This window comes from Panicum virgatum, chromosome 5K, assembly GCF_016808335.1.
Source record: "Panicum virgatum strain AP13 chromosome 5K, P.virgatum_v5, whole genome shotgun sequence".
NCBI classification, from domain to species: Eukaryota; Viridiplantae; Streptophyta; class Magnoliopsida; order Poales; family Poaceae; genus Panicum; species Panicum virgatum.
Window position 1 is genome coordinate 10826831 of NC_053140.1, and position 18003 is coordinate 10844833.

The 18003-nt window shown below is 43.6% G+C and overlaps 2 protein-coding genes across 2 annotated transcripts; one reads left to right on the forward strand and one right to left on the reverse strand.

Moving 5' to 3' along the window:
* Nucleotides 1–6462: 6462 nt before the first annotated feature.
* On the forward strand, nt 6463–13231 carry LOC120706259 (1-deoxy-D-xylulose 5-phosphate reductoisomerase, chloroplastic). Its single transcript, XM_039990854.1, has 12 exons — nt 6463–6900; nt 7989–8170; nt 8891–8977; nt 9131–9256; nt 9343–9405; nt 10166–10315; nt 10524–10591; nt 10667–10778; nt 10873–10977; nt 11192–11313; nt 12014–12160; nt 12807–13231. The coding sequence occupies exons 1-12, from the start codon at nt 6813–6815 to the stop codon at nt 12973–12975; spliced, it is 1419 nt and encodes a 472-aa protein (XP_039846788.1). The 5' UTR covers nt 6463–6812; the 3' UTR covers nt 12976–13231.
* Nucleotides 13232–13904: 673 nt separating this feature from the next.
* On the reverse strand, nt 13905–17313 carry LOC120706260 (RING-box protein 1-like). Its single transcript, XM_039990855.1, has 5 exons — nt 17073–17313; nt 16929–16979; nt 16788–16847; nt 14509–14580; nt 13905–14419 (listed from the first exon to the last, which is right to left on the reverse strand). Exons 1-5 carry the CDS (start codon nt 17224–17226, stop codon nt 14382–14384), a joined length of 375 nt encoding a protein of 124 aa, XP_039846789.1. The 5' UTR covers nt 17227–17313; the 3' UTR covers nt 13905–14381.
* Nucleotides 17314–18003: the final 690 nt, after the last annotated feature.

Here is an 18003-nt window from a genome sequence, read left to right on the forward strand (position 1 = left end):
AGTAGATCTTTATGGTAGTCAAATATATTGCTGCCTAAGCACGGTCTCTGGGCAAGATAATTCACAAGTGAGTTAAATGCAGTCTTTGCTTAGGTCTCTTCCATCTTGTGTAATAAAATATTATGATGAAAATATCAATAAAAAACCTTTATTTTGGATAATAATACAGTGTAGGTAATCATCAAGTCTCAACAGAAACAAGATGTAGACCTCTTAGTAACGGGTAATTTTATCACTGCTATGGCACGGTCTCTGAACAGAATAATTCACAAGTGAATTAAACGCAGCCAATGTCATAGGCTCCATTACCTTGTGTTATTTAACCAAAATAAATAAGATATTATATTGCAATTTTAATCCTAGTCCTAGAGATTAAAGTTTCTAACTCTATGGATAACTTTGTTAAAATTGCCACTAATTGAATTAGCAATTTTTTAACATATATGTGGTGCAAAAATGTGGTTTGGGGCACCAACACACCCAATTCTGTGATTAAAAACTACAAGTGTAACTTGTATGTAGTGCAAATTAGGGGGTTTGGATGCACTAACATACGCCATAAAAATATAACAAAGTCACAAGTGTAATATAATCAATATATATATATATATATATATGATGTTAAGGGGGTTTAGGTGCATCACATATATCTAACAATCACATAATATAGCCTTGCATAATAATATATAATATAATTAAAACACAAATTATATTGACAATCTAAATATCTAGCAAGAACAGATCAACAACAATTAATTTGTTGTATTTGTGATGAGATTTGTGGGTTGTAATAAAAAAACAAGGCCAAAATCTATTATTTAAATTATATTTGTGACAAATATATTGTTGGAAGGGGTTTGGGTACAGCAATATATTTTAAACAGTAAGAAAGTCACAGATATAATTTTGATGTTGCATAAAAATAAAGATGCAACACAAATAAGTAATAATAGATTAAACAAGCATAAAATAAATAAGATAAATACATAATTAAAATACAAACCACAAATATTTATATCACAAATATTTACACCAGAAATAATTATACAACAAATATGAGTTCTTGCAGAAAAAACAGAAACCAATTCTAAATAGTTAGAATCTAAAACAGAAAATAAATACTAAAAAAATAAAAAACTGAAAATAAAAGGGGCCCAACAGCTGGCCAGGCTCGCAGCCCAGCCAGCTGCCCAGGCGCGTGGCCCAGCCTGGCCGCCAGGCCCATCAAAGGCCCATGCGGGCGGTTACAAGTGGGGGAGCGGTTAGTGCTCCCTAACCCTAACCGCCCCACCCCGCCGCCGCTGCCGCCTGTCCAACCGCCGCCGCCGTGGAGCCAACGCGAAGCCATGGGTGCGGGAGCCCGCTCGTGGAGAGGCAGGCTACCGCAGGCGTCGTGCGAGCCGCCACTCAGGCCGCCGCTGGGGCTATGAGCGCGGACGCAGAGGACGCCTAGGGGCCGCGGTTTGGCGGCACCGGCTGCGCTGGAGGCCGTCGATTGCCGACACAGCGCACAGCCATGGGTTGCCGATACTCGTGGGCGTTGCATCTCCGAGCCCAGGTTTGATCTGACCAGGCTTAGGATCCGTAATGAAGCTGCGCGCCTGCGCTTGATCCAACGACCAAACACACACACACCTTTGGCCTCTTCATGTAGCGGAGAAAATTGCATATTTGGAACTCCAAACACCGCACTCCGCAGTTTGTCATTACTGACATCAACTCCGTAAAAATGGAACTCGAAATATGTGCAACTTTATTTTTACACCATTGTGTGCATTTTCTGCTTTCCTCCATGCAGCTAGCCGTGAGATGATCTTCAGATGCAACACCTGGTCCATCAGTGCAGGAAGCGAGTCAAAAGGGGTCCTCTGCATCCCCATCGCTTTCAGTAAGTGGATCCGGCACCCAATAATCGCCCTAAGCAACCCTCTAATCTGATCACGCTGGGAGCGCTCCACTACTAAACGGCAACCGGCACGCAGGCTGCCGGCGCACACGTGTCCACGGAGCTCGAGAGGGGGCCACGAGTGTGGCGGCAGGAACATGCATGAGCCCCGGGATCGGCCACCTGTTAGACTCTCACTCTGTTACGTATAGCCTGCCGCGGTCCCTCCGGCCCCGTGCGGCCGACCACGCCTTTCGCCTGCCGACCGAAGGCAGAATATGGGACGTTCAGAGGTGTTTGGATCAAGGGCAAAAATTTAGCTCGGATGTTTTTATGCCAATTAAGAGAATTAAATATGAGTTACTCTCTTCATTCTAAATTATTAGTCACTTTAATTTTTTATGTGCATAATTTTTGTTGTGCATATAGATAATATATTGTATCTAGATGCATAGTAAAATCGATGTATATAGAAAAACCAAAATAACTAATAATTTAGAAAAGATGAAGTAATTATAAAACTAATTGTAGAAGTCTAGAGCTAATTCGTGAGATGAATCTATTAAATCATTTATCGTCATTGGATACTTACATAGTCTAGGGACTGTTTGAATCTATTAAGTCATTGGTTGCCACCACAATTATATTCATGCTACACGGTCCCAAGGCGGTCCAAGATCCATAGCTAGATCTAGCAGACCTGCATGTGTACCTCGATAGCCGAGAGCATCAGCGGCTAGATGCCCTGGAATTATCGTCCTCCTCGGTACTAATAAGGAACAAGTCACTGGTCCTGCCGGATAAGTTAACTTCGAGGAACCAATAAGCAAGCATGCATGTAGTAGATACTTGTCGATGAGGAGCAGGGGCGGACAGGGGGGGCGGACAGGGGCCTGGCCCATGAGCCCCAAATTTCCATTACAAATTTAAATTTTAATTAAATTTTTATAGAAATTTGTATGGTTAGCTCCCCTAACAATGGAAAAAACGACATCCTGGCTCCGCCCCTGATGAGGAGCTCTCAAAGTTGGTCCAACCACGTGGTAGTGGTACATGTCAATGACAAAGTGGATAGGTTATTTTTTTTGAAATAAAGAAGAAGTGGATAGGTTATTAGTTTGGACTTTTCAGACATCTAGCATCCAATGTTCATTGTCAGAACAGTTCTACAGTGTGGTTGGCGGTGATTCCAAGTGCCGTGACAACCTGATTGGCCTTTAGTGGCATTCTTCATTCTTTGTGAAGAGAAAAATGTGTTTGCCGATTGCAAATGACTGATTATTGATTGTGTGTACAGTGAATGAATATATACAACAGACATGGCAGTTGCTCATGTCGAAAAGGTGCCTGATGGCCCAAGTGGTTTCTTGCTTCTAACGTCTCCTTCCGAAGGGGCCTAATGGATAATCCTAACTGTCTATGCTTATCCATTGATTACTAATTAATTAACTCTAATTAATCCTAATATTCTTCAACTGACTCTTGATGAGTCCATTATTGTGTTGTGGTATTTTTACTATATCCTTATGTATTGCCTTTAGTGTAAGGTTTTCCACTACCATACATAGTATTCCAAGATCTCGCATCATTGCAACATCCTCACCTTTACCGTCGTGGCATTAAACGCTTCATGTCATATCACAAGGTTGTTTATTAGTTTCTTAGTATTAATCTTTTCCCTTCTTCATGCTTTTGACGGTTCTTAGATATCAATTGTTTGTTCAAGTGTGTATGCCCCTTCACTTGATGAAAATACATGCATTGCATATTCTCAAGGAAAAAAGAAGTATTGAAGAAAGTCGGTAATTACTCTCTAAAAACACATGGTGCTATATATAGTAGGCTGGTGATGTCATCAATTTTGTAGGTTAATTAGCCGTATTAGTATAACAACAATTAGAAACTAGGTACCTAGGCTCGTTAGGTTGTTGTTTCATGAATGCTTCTTGGTGATGGCCAAGAAGAGATTATGTGTATAGGAAATCAAGTTGTGGGAAGTTAGTACAATGTTGGAAGTTGTGGATAGTAATGTATAGTAGTGAAAGGAGACAAACGAGCGGAGCTCCTCTCCTCTCTCGAATCTCTGCTAGCTACCGTTGAGAGCAGGGAGAAAAGGCGATTCGGTCGCCGTTGGTGGAGATGAAAGTCTCTTCCGCCTTCAATGGCCCGAGGGTGCATGTTGTAGAGTTTTAGGTCCTAGTACGTCTTGGGTTAGGTTTCCTAGCATCAGTGGCGATGCGGCAGTGCTGACATGGAATAAGACCTCTCGGGCTTATCCTCGCCCCTGTGGCGTCTCCGGCGTCATCGGCAAGCTCGTGGAAGTGGTGCTCCTGGCGTGGAGCTCGTGTACAAGAGGTGTTCACCAACGGCTCGTAAGCTCGAAAGGGAGGTGAGTTCGCTGGGCTTTTGTTTGGTGGATAGAGAGGTAGCTTTGGACCTCATGGAAGCTAGGAAGGTGGAGCAGATCCAGTCTTCTAACAGTCGGCGCCGCTGATCTACCTTCATGGCCTCCAGCACTACTACAGATTTTTTTCTGAGGCAGGCATTTTTCATTTTTCGAGGCGGGCAGAGGCAACCACCTCCAATGAAAGGCCTCAGTTAATCAGTGAGCTTCGGAGGCGGTTGTACCGCCCGCCTCCGTTAATCGAACAGGAAAAATAAAAAAATACAGATGGGCCCGCCGAGCCTATCCACGGGCCCGCCGAGCCCATCCACATTCGTCATCACCGCTCGCTGCTCGCCGCCGATCCACCGCCTAGGCCCCGCCCTGCACCTCGGCCGCGCCGCCACCGCCCTCCACCTCGGCCGCGCTGCCACCCCTCGCCCCGGATCCAGCCCTGACGCGCCTGAGCCTGCCACCGTCGTCCGCCGCCGTTGCCGCCGCGTCCCCGCGCCGTCGATGCCGTGCACCGCCGGATCCCCGCTTCCCCGCGCCTTGCGCCACTAGATCCGGGCTCGCCACTGCCTCCTTGGCCTCGCCGGCGCCGCAGGCCGCCGGCTTCGCGCACGCCGCCGGATCCGCGCCCGCCGCCTCCTCCTCAGCCTCGCCGGCGCCGCGGGCCGTCGGATCCGCGCCCGCCGCCGCCTCCTCGGCCACGGCCACGCCGTGCGGTGTAGGGGCGCCAGTGGAGGGAGGTGGCGCGTCTAGCAGAGGGAGGGGGCACGGCTGGCGACCTGAGGGATGGTGTCGAGCTCAAGTGTGGATAGAGGAAAGAGAGGTGCGGCTTGGAAAATGAGAAGAGAGTTAGGGTTTCCTTCATTATATACTTTCTCTCAACAACTGGGCTGATATGGGCCTCGAATGGGCCTGTCTGTTAATCGAGACAGACGTTTATAAGTTGTCCACCTCAGAAAATAGGACTATTAACCGAGGCAGTTCCTTTAAAATGTCCGTCTTAGTTAATAGATTTTGCGAGGCGGTTTTTTTCAACCGCCTCGGTTAATAAAAAATGACCGCCTGAGTTAATCGCAGGCATTAACCGAGGCGGGTTTTAAAGCGTATCGGTTAATCAGTTTTTGTAGTAGTGCAGAGCTCAGGGGTGTCCCTGGATCTCCAGTGCTAGCTTCGACCAGTGGCAGACCCAGAGATTGGGTAGAGCCTGGGCACAAGTTGCAGTTGGCAGAGCGGCCCTTGTTCCGTGCCTCGGCAAGTTGCGTATAGGCCTTGCCGAGGGGTATTTTTTTTGCCTAGCTCAACTGTACGCATGGTACATACTCTCACTTGGAGCCCGGGCCGGTGCCCAGGGTCGCCGGGCCCTGGGTCTGCCCCTGGCTTGAACTCATCCATGACGATAAGCATCTTCTGCGACTCTTTTGAAATTTTGAAGTGATGGAGCTCTGGTTGATTTGGGGTTGGTGGCAGACGGCGGTGGAGTCCAGAGTGCAAAGGTTCCAAAATCCTGATTGTAATTTTAGTATTTTTCAAAAGTCTTTCTGCAAATAGTCTGGTGGTACAGCTATCCTCTGTGTTCTACTAGAATGTACCTGCACGTGTACATATGGTGTCTTTACGGCTAATACATGTATGTTTGCTAAAAAAAAGAAAGGAGACAAACAGATCTAGTTAATGCTGAAGCGGATTAGGCTGTCGATAATATCACAAAGAGCCACATGATGCCTGAAGTTGGGATATAAATAACCACTTTGTATCCCTTAAGGGAAACTTCTTGTTTTTCTTGTCTATAAGAAAGTCTCTATACAATTCCTCTGTCCCCGTTTTGCTGCGTCGTATAAATTAATCAAAATCAAAGATGCAAATACAAAAACAAGAATGATTGAAAACGTATGCTAGAGATATGTTGATGCAAACGGAACGAAACAAGAATTGGGGAAGTGCTATGATGCAGCAGTCTGCCCATAATATCTCTATATACGCCGATCTAAATGTTCTTAAAATAAATGTTAGGTCAAAATAGTTTGACTGTATATCTACTGATACAATTAATTTATATATATGGCATATACACTAAGTAATCCAAGAAGAGTCTTTTGACGTCTAATACGCTAGAATTTAAATTCTGGGATCTACCATCAGCGTAAGCACAAGGAAAGTAGAAGACTCCAAAAGTGTAGTTTTTGACGACTCAGTTATCCCAGTGTCACAGAGCCTTGAGTGGTGAGACGGTAGGGGCCTAGGCAACTAGCCACTACCACCAGCCCACTATTTTGTCCACACTATTCGCAGCTCACAAAGCAAGCAAATACAAAAACACATGGAGAGCAAGAGGGAGAGAGCGAGCATCGGCCGGTTGCGGTGGCACCCATAGGACTCTCAGATTCCCACCTCGTCTTATCTCCACACATTTCTCCCTCCTGTTTATATATCTCAGCTCCATCTCCCACCACCACGGCACCACAGCTCCCCTCCCTCTCCTCTCCCCACTCACCCCGCAGCCATTACCGCAGCCTCGCCAAGAAGCCGGCCGGGATGGCTGCACTCAAGGCGTCGTTCCCGGGGGAGCTCAGCGCCGTCTCCTTCCTCGACTCCAACAGGGGTACTTTCGGCCAGCACAAAGGTTGGATCTTTGCCTCTTTCGGTGCCTCCTCTTCCCCAATCGTTGCATGAGCTTATCTTCTTGCTTTTCCGGCCTGATGCCCTCGCCTTTGCTATCCCGTGTTTTCCGGACATTTTGATGCTTTCTTGATCCATTCCGATTGACTCAAACAGATATTTTTTGGGTTCCAAGAGGATTGCAATGGTAGAGAGAGAAATTTTTAGTGTAGGTGAGCAAAGACTAGTCTTTTTGCCGTCCTGTTGTTCATGGTTCACTTCAATGGTCTATACCCTCCTTGGCGTCTATGCGTCATCTGCGATTAGAAAACACTAATAGCGGTGCAGAAGTTTTGGTGACTATATATGAGCTTGCGTTGATTGGGTTGGATTAGTATGGTTCGTGATTTTCTTATTTGGAGTTATTTTTGGGGCCCGTCTCCGTATAGAGTGCATGGGAACTGCGAACTTTGGAGGGTATAGTCATTGTAAAGTTGCAAACTTTGATTCTAACTGTTATGATTTTGACATCCTAAAAGGCAGAATTTTCGGTTATCTGAGAAAAAAAGTTATAATTCTTTTACCTTACTTTGAGACAACAGTCAGAATTTTCTCCAACACGGGTTCCAAGGCTGAAATTTCCAGAATGTTATACGACCTTTTCTTGGTCGAGAATCGCTTCTTATGTGTGTCTGGAATCGCTTCTTTCATGGTCACCTGGGTGCATTAAATTCTGAAATATCTGGGCCTCAACTTGCCCTTTGTTACTTCAGCAGTTGGAATATCTAATGTTCTTAGAATATATTCTCCATAGATTCCAGTTCAGTTTATACTTTCTAGTGATTTGATATGATCCGTAGGTAGTAGCAATGCTGTGTCACACACACTGATAGGCTAACTAGGCTGCTACACATGGAATTGATGTTTACATGAATGAGCACACGAGCAGTATGTCCAACTGGAAGATAAATCGGTCAAAGTTAGGTGCATATTCCAGTCGCGCTTGTTTTGCAACGGTCTTTCTTGGTTGTAGATACTTACTTCTAGTGTGAATTCTGGTTATTAATGTTGTTTTGTAGTCTTACACTCTTACTTTGATCTGTCCCATTGTAGTGGATTTTACATTTCAAAGGAAGGGCAAAAGAGCAATTTCTCTGAGAAGGACATGCTGTTCTATGCAACAGGCTCCACCACCAGCATGGCCTGGGCGAGCTGTTGCTGAGCCTGGCCAGAGGTCATGGGATGGCCCGAAGCCTATCTCGATTGTTGGATCAACTGGTTCCATAGGAACACAGGTAAAGAGATTAACTGAAGACTTACAGATGAAATTTGTTAGTCCATAACAATCTTCTGGTTGCTCTGCAAATATGTTGGTAATTGTGATGTGGGGGGATAGCTGAATTAGGGTAACCCGCCCTCACGTTGGAGGCTCTGGGAATTGGACTCTAATTCTGCTTGCTTTCATTGATGAAGCCGGCCCCATTATATAGAGGCCGTAAGATTACAATCTCCTAAAGTATCTCAACTTCCTAATTAAATAAGATTAATTCCCTAATTAAAATTACATGCCCAGATCACACGTTGCTTGGGCCTGAAGTAGAGGAGCCGTGCGGTTGCTGTGCCCCATCCTGCAAGGCCGGTGCAGTGCCTGCCCCGCGCCCTTCTTCCTTCTTCTCTCGTACTTGCGACCCACAAACGAGTCCACAACAAATTGATACATCAAAACTTTGGTGAATTGGTGCCCATGCTTCTGTGTGAAACCAGTAGGATTATTATTTTTGCATGTTACTTTAGAATTTTCCCTTCAGACCATTTGTAGTAGTTTGATGTAATAAATTTCTCTTCTTTCTGCAACTTGAGGGCTTTATTTAGGTTTCAAGTCTAATGAACCTGTGTTGCTAATAACAATTTATTTTGGAATTAGTGAACACATTCTACATGTACCTAATGATAGCTATGACTAGGGACAGTGAGATTCTGCAGCACTAATATTCCATCTTTTGCATAATGGAAAGACATTGGACATTGTTGCGGAGAATCCTGATAAATTCCGAGTTGTTGCTCTTGCTGCTGGCTCCAATGTGACACTTCTAGCTGATCAGGTACAGTGACCTTCTGAGCAGATTCTTCCCTTTTCACCTCGTCTTTTATCAAACTTGAAGGAGAAAATTTTGTGCTCATTTGAGCAACTTGTAAGACAGAATTATGAACTCGTTTGAGTATTCTGGTTCTGAATGTGATTTACTGTTTTACAGGTCAAAACATTCAAACCAAAACTGGTTTCTGTAAGAAACGAATCATTAGTTGATGAGCTGAAAGAAGCCGTAGCTGATTGTGAAGAGAAGCCAGAAATTATTCCTGGGGAGCAAGGCATCATAGAGGTAAGGCATTTCTAGTTATCCTATATCTGCGAATAACCAGAGGTTTGGTCTTGAAGATTCTCAAATATTCAACCCTTGAATAATAGGTCGCTCGACACCCAGATGCAGTTACAGTTGTCACAGGGATAGTTGGGTGTGCAGGGCTGAAGGTAATGTCCTTTCTATTTAGTATATTTATCTTTGTGCTTTCCTTTATGTTGGGTATTCCAAGAATCTATTGTTATTTATTTGCACTAAGCTCTGCAATAGGAAAAAAATTGTAAAAAAAGAGAAAACTACTCTGATGTCATTTGGTTGCATGAATATTTCTTGGGTATAAGCTTGAATTGGATGACTCATGGCAAGTTAACTTCTTTTGAAATTAAAAAGTGTCTACTAACAATTTGTCCAGATATCTGAACTATTTTGGGTTGATATAGTTATACAGAGTTATAAGGTATTAGAAAGCTGTACAGGTAAAATTACCACAGTATCATATAGAATATGAAGATAGAGCGTTACTTTGTTGCCAAACATCGGCAAGTATCTTTGGCATCCCAGATTTGATGCAACAATTCAATTGGTAGTGGTTTATATGTCATTATCCTATTGCCTGTCATATTTCTATTGTTCGGGAACCAAGTTCCATGCCCACCAAGTTCCATGGCCCCCTATATTTATTATACTGCAGTATCAAGAGGAGTGGAGGAATCATAACTAGATGGTTTTACTTTTACTTTCAGATTGCCAAATATCTTAATATAATATTTACATTTCTGTATTGTTTTGTTTTTTTTAATTATCATTACAATTTCGTTTTTCTGTTTTGGGTATATGTGAACAAGTGTAGAGTGCCAAAATAAAAGATAGCAAGCTAAATTGTCAGTAAATGTGTCTGACTCCTTAACTCTGTATCGTTTGTTCTCTTAGCCTACGGTTGCTGCAATTGAAGCTGGTAAAGACATAGCGTTGGCAAACAAAGAGACGCTTATTGCAGGTGGCCCTTTCGTGCTTCCCCTTGCACACAAACACAAAGTGAAAATTCTTCCTGCTGATTCTGAGCACTCTGCAATATTTCAGGTATATCACAAAACGATTACTTGTTGTTGCAGCTGTATTTTCATTACTATATGCATATATGTGGTGTGAGATTGGGAAACACATGTACTTGCTTTGGATGTTTAAACAAACTATAATGCAATGGTGATGTTATCTCTCTCAGTGTGGAGTTGCATTTTATGTTCTTATGACGTTCTTTGCTTATTGGAGTCTGCTTCTCTTGTGCCAGTGTATACAAGGTTTGCCTGAAGGAGCACTTCGTCGCATTATTCTAACTGCATCAGGCGGTGCTTTCAGGCAAGTGCATTCCCATATGTGTTTATGTACTTCTGGAAACATACAAATCCATCTCATATCAATTGATCATTACAGAGACTGGCCAGTTGACAAATTGCAAGATGTAAAAGTCGCTGACGCATTAAAGCATCCAAACTGGAGTATGGGGAAGAAGATCACAGTAGATTCTGCAACTTTATTCAACAAGGTGTCTTAGAGCTACATCATAATTTTTTTTGAAAACTTTACTGAACCTGTCTTTTCTCCTATTAAACACTAAAGTGACAACCTGATTCTTTTAGGGCTTAGAAGTTATTGAAGCACATTATTTATTTGGCGCTGAATACGATGACATTGAGATTGTGATTCACCCACAGTCTATCATACACTCTATGATTGAAACCCAGGTGAGATTTGTTATAAAGCTTTACTAAAAAGCAAATGTTTAGGTATTCTGCTCAGATGTAGTGCTTCCTACCCCTGTATCCTCGCATGCCAGCATCTGAGCATAATCTCAAGTTTATGATTGTTTCAGATCATTATGGTGCATATGTTTCTGTAATGGCTTTACGCATGGCTTAAAATTGTTTCTTTAGCATTCATGAATTTCTATTTTCGCAGGACTCATCTGTCCTAGCTCAACTGGGATGGCCAGATATGCGGATACCAATCTTGTACACCTTATCTTGGCCAGATAGAATCTTTTGCTCTGAGGTCACCTGGCCCCGTCTGGATCTTTGCAAGTATGACATCTTCACAACGCCTTTGCTCTTTGCAATACAGCTGATACTTTTATTTGGAAATGATCTCCAAGAACTTGAGTCCTATTTTTCTTGATTAAAGTATTGGATCTTCTCATAAGCCACCCATATATGATGGTCAAACTTGGTGGATGTGTGTGGGTCAGGGGACGTCGGAGTCTGCTGTTGGTGTGTGCGTTTGTGAGTTAAAAAAAAAAACTCGACCACGGGGAGACTCCTATCGGGCTTCATTCTAAGAATGTGCCTTGCTTTGAACCTCGGTCGGGACAACTACTCCTGGAGTTCAATGCTCTAAGTGGTCCACCATGAGAAGCTTGGCTTTGTAGAAGTTTAGAATGGATCTATAACCAGCAAATATTATGACAGCCACAGAAAGTAAATATGTGAATTTACTTAGCTGAATTTTCACATAACTCATCTAGCTTGGACGTTGACCTAAACTTACTGCAATAGTTTCCAATGATTATATGATTTGAACTGGTTGACTAACCTACATCTGGTTACTAGTAATATCCATGGTCAGGTTGCGAAACAAGAATATGCTTCTTTAAGGATGATGAAACAAGTAATGGTTGAGAAATTAAGGGAACTACAAACAATCAGTTAAATTGCTATTGATTGTAAGCAGGCCATGTTAACAATTTTTGGGCACCCAGATTTGATTTCCAATTGGCTAATGCAGGTTGGGTTCACTGACGTTCAAAGCTCCTGACAATGTAAAATACCCTTCCATGGACCTCGCCTATGCAGCTGGGCGGGCTGGGGGCACCATGACAGGTGTCCTGAGTGCTGCTAACGAGAAGGCTGTGGAGTTGTTCATTGATGAAAAGTATGATACTTTCTGCATATTGTCAACTTTTGTCTGCTTTCTTCCAGATAAGCATTGCATGTTTATTGCCATCTTTTGATTTGGCTTGAGAAATATTCTGCATTTATAAGGCAAGATATGTTATGTTGATTGCTGCAATTGGAAAAAAAAATTTGGGCCAACCAAAGTCCAGACATCTGCTGCACTTTACTTTTTAAAAAAAATGTGAGTTGGAAGGAGAATGTATGTTCTTAAAGCTATTATTCTCAAGCACCTCTTGAACCTACATTAGAGATTAGAATAACTTTATAGAATCAATCTTTATCTAAACCATTGTAACAGTGGGCCACCTGTTGTTGCTATTGCCAACCTATAGTGCTATAGCCATTTATGATGGATTGGCATTGAGATAAAATGTCAGTCATAGAGATGGGTTTCTCTGTGTGAAAATTGAAAAGATATTGATCTACATGCATTCTCCATTAGGTGGAATCTAATAAAAGGAGTACTTGATCATGATTTAAAGTTCACGGCTTTACTTTTACGAAATTGGTTCAAATAGGAGAAATTCTGCTGCTGCATTCAGCATTCAAGAACAAATATTTGCTATCGTTGGTTTACATATGCATACAACTAACTTATTTCCCCCGTTTCACTTGATTTGCAGGATTAGCTACCTTGACATCTTCAAGGTGGTGGAGCTTACATGTGACGCCCATAGGAACGAGCTGGTAACGAGGCCATCGCTTGAGGAGATCGTTCATTATGATCTGTGGGCGAGGAGATATGCAGCGAGCCTACAGCCATCATCTGGCCGGAGCCCTGTCCTTGCATAAGTAGATAATACATACGCATGCCTAGTGGTTGCTGTGATCATGGTGTACCGTGGGAGCTCTAAGATATGAAGTGTGGGCTGGTAGGCGACGTGCCCAGTGCTCCTGGTTTCCATGGTCATTTTGTCGTTCTGGAGCTAGATCAAGCATTAGTGGCCATCTAGCTCCCCTCCGGAATGTAAATCATGCCTTCGCATGAATAAATTGCATGTGTTCCTTATAAATTTTGATGCCTGAAGTGTGGAAAGTCTGGCCGGAATCAGATGCGCCCCTTTGGTGCAGTATGACGTGCACAGAATAGCCCCGACGCTCAACCTAAAAAAACTTAGACATGCGAGGGGCAAGCCGCCCCCGGGCATTAACATAAGAAGACCTCTCACGCAAGTTGAAAAAACCTCTGATTTCCTGCCCCACCCTTACATAGGGGCACCGTAACCCGTGTGAGAGCGGGCCGGGTCGAGAAAACCTCTGAACTCCTGCCCCTTTTACATAGGGGCGCCGTAACCCATACCGTAACCTGTATAAGAGCGGGCCGGAGTGAACCGGGACTTTGTTTCCATGGCTTTGGTGTGTAGGCAGACGAGGAGATTTTTTTAACCTCAGTCTGAAATTTGCTCCCACCGAGAGTCGAACTCCGGACCTAAGGAGTGCTAATGAGGTCCAATCCGACTAGGCACCCTTTCACGACGCTCAACCTCAACTCTACACCTTTCCATCTTTACTCCATTTTCTTTTTCACAAGGCGTATTAGTATCAAGAGAAGTCTTTAGAAGTTTGCTTTCACCGTTAAAAAGCTCTACGAAATGCCTATTGGTATGTCTTATTTACAAACGTTTAATGTGACCACAAATCTCTTACATTATATCAACTGTACTAAAATAATTATGAGATATGGATATATAGATAAACAAGCTTCATACAAAACATATATATAACTCAACTAATCGATTATTAAAATTCGAAAGATGAGTTTTTGAAATCTAGTACATCTGGGCGGCATTCGATAACTACCATTCCACCAGAATCTGGTACCTCCGCTAACACTAACACAATCAGCCGAAAGTTAGCCAATCCACTTCATTCGAAGATACGGTATACAGTACATGGATTTTAAGGAAGAGGCAGAAGCATGTAAAAGCACCAGACTTTAGAAATGGTACCACAGCACAATTCAAGCTCACTTATGAAGATCCACATAACATTGATAAGAAGGGACTACTATAATATGGTCCTCAATGAATCATCCAAATACAAGCCCAGGATGAACGAACTACCAGCCATAATTGACGGGCGATAGGTGCAAGCATTGAAATCGGCAAAAGAACGAGCTGTTTGCCAGACAAAACACTTGGATTGCAGCAGCAGTAGCCAGAAACAAGCTCCAACGGCACATTCGGGTGACCCAGGCTCTAGTGGCCATATTTCTGGAACTCCCACTCACTGTTGTCTGTGCAAGATAGTGTGGTTTGTCAGTATGCGATGCTCAAAAGAATTGAGTTACAAGATCAAATCATACACAGAAGGAGCTGCAGCTACCTAATGGGCACACTTGTCGAGTCTTAAGCCACCTGCTGATGCAGTGGAAGTGAAAAGCGTGATTACAGACACCTGCAGCATGCAAAACATACCTTATTAGACCTAAATACCTAATGAATCTGAAGAATAAACTAAGCCAAATATCATCACATAATGGAAAACCATGGGTTAACTTCGCTTGTCATTACTGAGTAGGAACCATGTCGAATGTTCCAATAATTCATTTCCAACTGTGGACATGGGTGAGATAAGTTTCTAAGATCAGAGCTACACAGAGAAAAGTTCAATGAACAGGAGCTCAAGCGGAATATTCAAACATATGAGCAGAGGCAAGGGCAAAGCACAAACGTGCTGACATGGATATTGTGACGGGCTTGCAACAGCCTTAGTTCAGACAGGAGAGCAGTACATGCGCACAAAGATTGACAGATCGAGTGTGCATGTTTAATTAAGCCATGTGTGTTGCAAGAAATTGTTAATAAGGATCACTTTTATTTCGCTGCAAAAGGTAATTTCAAGATAAAGGCCTGATACTGGGAGGTTATGCAATATCTATCACTTATCCAAGATTATACTTAAATTTGAAAGTTCCCAACTAAATCAAAATTTCAACAGATATGCCATAATACTTTACCACTATGTCATGCTACCTAGTGTCATAACATTTGCAGCGTTTCAAGTAAGCTGAGCATGTTACATTAAGCAACAGTAATTTACAGATAAAAGCCAGATCAGGTATAATAAAAAAAGCCTAATGAGGTTAAGCAACACATCAACCACTTATCTAAGATTTATAATTAAATAAGAGTTCACAGCTATATTTGTTTTCCTAGTGTCATACATTTTCAGCATTTCAAATAATACAAGCTTTACATTTCTAAAGAGGCAATTGGGATTGCAATTTTGAGATTTGTCAAATTACTAGCATTACTTCAGTATGACTATGGAACTAATTTATTGATTTGCACAGTGAACCAAAATAAAGTAACCGAGTTCACATAGTAGACTTGTTGGAAAGAGCATTAATCATCTGCAGTTAAAAGGAGTTGAAACCAATTTGTTCAATGAGATTACTCAGCTAGAGCAATACCGTAATCATAGTTGCATGGTTTAAAAGGCGGTAAGGGGAGGGGAGGGGAGCGAGCCCTTCCGCGGACACCTAGGCGAGTAAGGCGGACACCTAGGCGATGCCATACAAACATCTTATATAAAATATAATGCCACTAAAATTCAGAAGCTAATAGGACCTTAATATTACAAATACTAGGCATAAGTATCCAGAAATATTAAGCATAATAAGTACTAGACTACTAGCAGTAAGATAGCAAACCTAAAATGTTTAATGTCTCATCTCCCAAAAGCTAATTAGCCATAAACTAGTCTCTAATGCCTAGCGGGAAGGGAGGGGGCCTGCAGGAACAGAGGTCAGAATTGAGGGCCTGCGGGAAGGTGATTTGAAGCAGGCGAACGGCAAGGAGGAAGGGTGGAGCAGTACTGCTCAATCTGGCGGACAGCTGGGCTCCAATCGAGCTGCTGGAGGGGATGTGAGGAGCAACGGACAGAGATGCATGGTGTCACTGGTTGGGCTGCGCTCGCGTACCCGCGATTCGGCAGGGATTTGGTCCGCTGCGGCTGGATGCACCGGCAGGATCTCACAGGGCAGGAAAGGTGCGAGCTCCGGCAGCTCTAGCCTCTAGAAGGTGCCCTCCCCCCTCTCTTCTCTACCTCCCGCCCTTATCTCTTTCCCTCAGTTTCTTCCCGTACGGCAAGCGGAAAGTGCGTAGTTCGACTTGGGAGCAATTTAGCGCATGGACGCCAAGGCGATGCTTTTTAAACCATGCATACTAGGTCCCAAAACTTACCACAATGAGACATGCAAGTAGTACTATGTGTAATCTATAATTCATTGCTAATTCTTCCCACATGAAGAGGCGTAAGGATAAGACGCTATGGCTATTTCCATGTCTTTTATATTTATGTAATGAGCCAATCCTCTACACCAGTGTAAGCCTAAACAATAAATGGTAAATGCTAAACAGTAGGTCACCTATTGTTTACCTATTTATTTGGACTAAATGCTATTTAAATTAAACAGGTTAAAGAGTCATTAATTAAACAAATACGGCTATAGCCATCGCGTGGCGTTACCCGTGTAAACGGGCGAAACGGCCATGCAGGCAAACAGTGCTCTATACTCCCTTTTCTGTTTGTATTCTATATTAAGTGGAAACAAACATAAGCAAAATAAAAAGAAGGGGCATAGGAGATCGGATTCGTACCCCAAGCGACAGTGCACTCCTCGCTGGTGGCGCTGGCCTGGTTCGCCTGGCACTCGATGCCTGCACCAATGAACGAACAAGCTCAAACCCATAGAACCCTAACCCTTACTAACGCGGTGCCGAAGGACCCCCAGAACTTACATAGATCCATGATGTGGTTGCGGCAGATGGCGCAGTTATCGACGACGATATCTGCAGGGGAGTAAAGGGGGAGAAACAGCATATCAGATTGGTCCAATCTACAGGAAGGAAATCCAGGGTGGAGGGATGAGCGCGCGTGCGAACCCCATGCCCAGAGCGCGACGGCGTTCCACTTCTTGATCTCGAAGCGCTTGTTGGGCTTGCGGGAGGAGGATGAGGACGGGCCGGCCGCGGAGGATCCCTCGCCGGCGGGGGCGGGCGGCGGCGGCGCGTTGATGTCGGTCTCCATGGCGGACATCGCGCTAGGTCTCGGGAGCCTTCGATTCGATTCGGGACAAAGGAAGGAGCTGGAGGGTGTTTGTTTTGTTTGCGCAATTTCTGTTAGAGGCCAGGGGTTTTATGGAAAAAGAAAATGAAGTGCCCTTCCACCCGAGAGTGTCGTCATCCCTCCCCGCAAAAAAAAAAAAATCGTCATCCCGTGTTGCGCGTCGCAACAGCCGCTGGATCGGAACTTCGGCAGGTTAGTGCTCCTCCGATTATCTTTACCTGCAGCGATGAAAACGATCAATGAAAACGACAGGAAGACAGGAACGGTCGGTAGCAATACAATACGGAAACCAAAGCGGTCGGGTCTATTTATAAAATTATTAAAATCAAATATGGTATAAAATGATTATAAAATTAATTGTAAATGATAATTTTTATGTTTTTCAGAAAACGAGAATAGTATAATAATACGGAATATGGTGTTGATCGGTACGAAAATTTTCCATCCCGCAAGCAAAGATTATTTCTCTGGTCCGTTTTGAGTTTGAGCTGCATTTTATTTTGTGGGCCGATTGACCATAGCCTCCTCCACGGCCCGCAGACCGTTTGTCTTTTATTTTTTCCCTCCACGCACGTTATCCTTTCCGCTGGCCAGGAAGGAGGCCATTACCACGCTGTCGATGTTCTGGGTGCTTGCTGGATGAGGTCACGGTCGGCGGCAAGGCGCCCAGGCCCGGGATATATATACCGTGAATGCACCGGCTCCACGCCCGTGCATCGTGCTGTGGCTAGAGATGCACAGCTCATG

Bases quoted from the DNA above. Each gene is read 5' to 3' on its own strand.
- LOC120706259 (XM_039990854.1), top strand. From the start codon at position 6,813: ATGGCTGCACTCAAGGCGTCGTTCCCGGGGGAGCTCAGCGCCGTCTCC. The intron at 8,978-9,130 runs GTACAGTGACCT...ACTGTTTTACAG, and splicing joins TGACACTTCTAGCTGATCAG to GTCAAAACATTCAAACCAAA. The intron at 10,592-10,666 runs GCAAGTGCATTC...TGATCATTACAG, and splicing joins GCATCAGGCGGTGCTTTCAG to AGACTGGCCAGTTGACAAAT.
- LOC120706260 (XM_039990855.1), bottom strand. From the start codon at position 17,226: ATGTCCGCCATGGAGACCGACATCAACGCGCCGCCGCCGCCCGCCCCC. The intron at 16,980-17,072 runs GTTCGCACGCGC...ACTCCCCTGCAG, and splicing joins CGTCGCGCTCTGGGCATGGG to ATATCGTCGTCGATAACTGC. The intron at 14,581-16,787 runs GTACGAATCCGA...TGCATGCTGCAG, and splicing joins GGAGTGCACTGTCGCTTGGG to GTGTCTGTAATCACGCTTTT.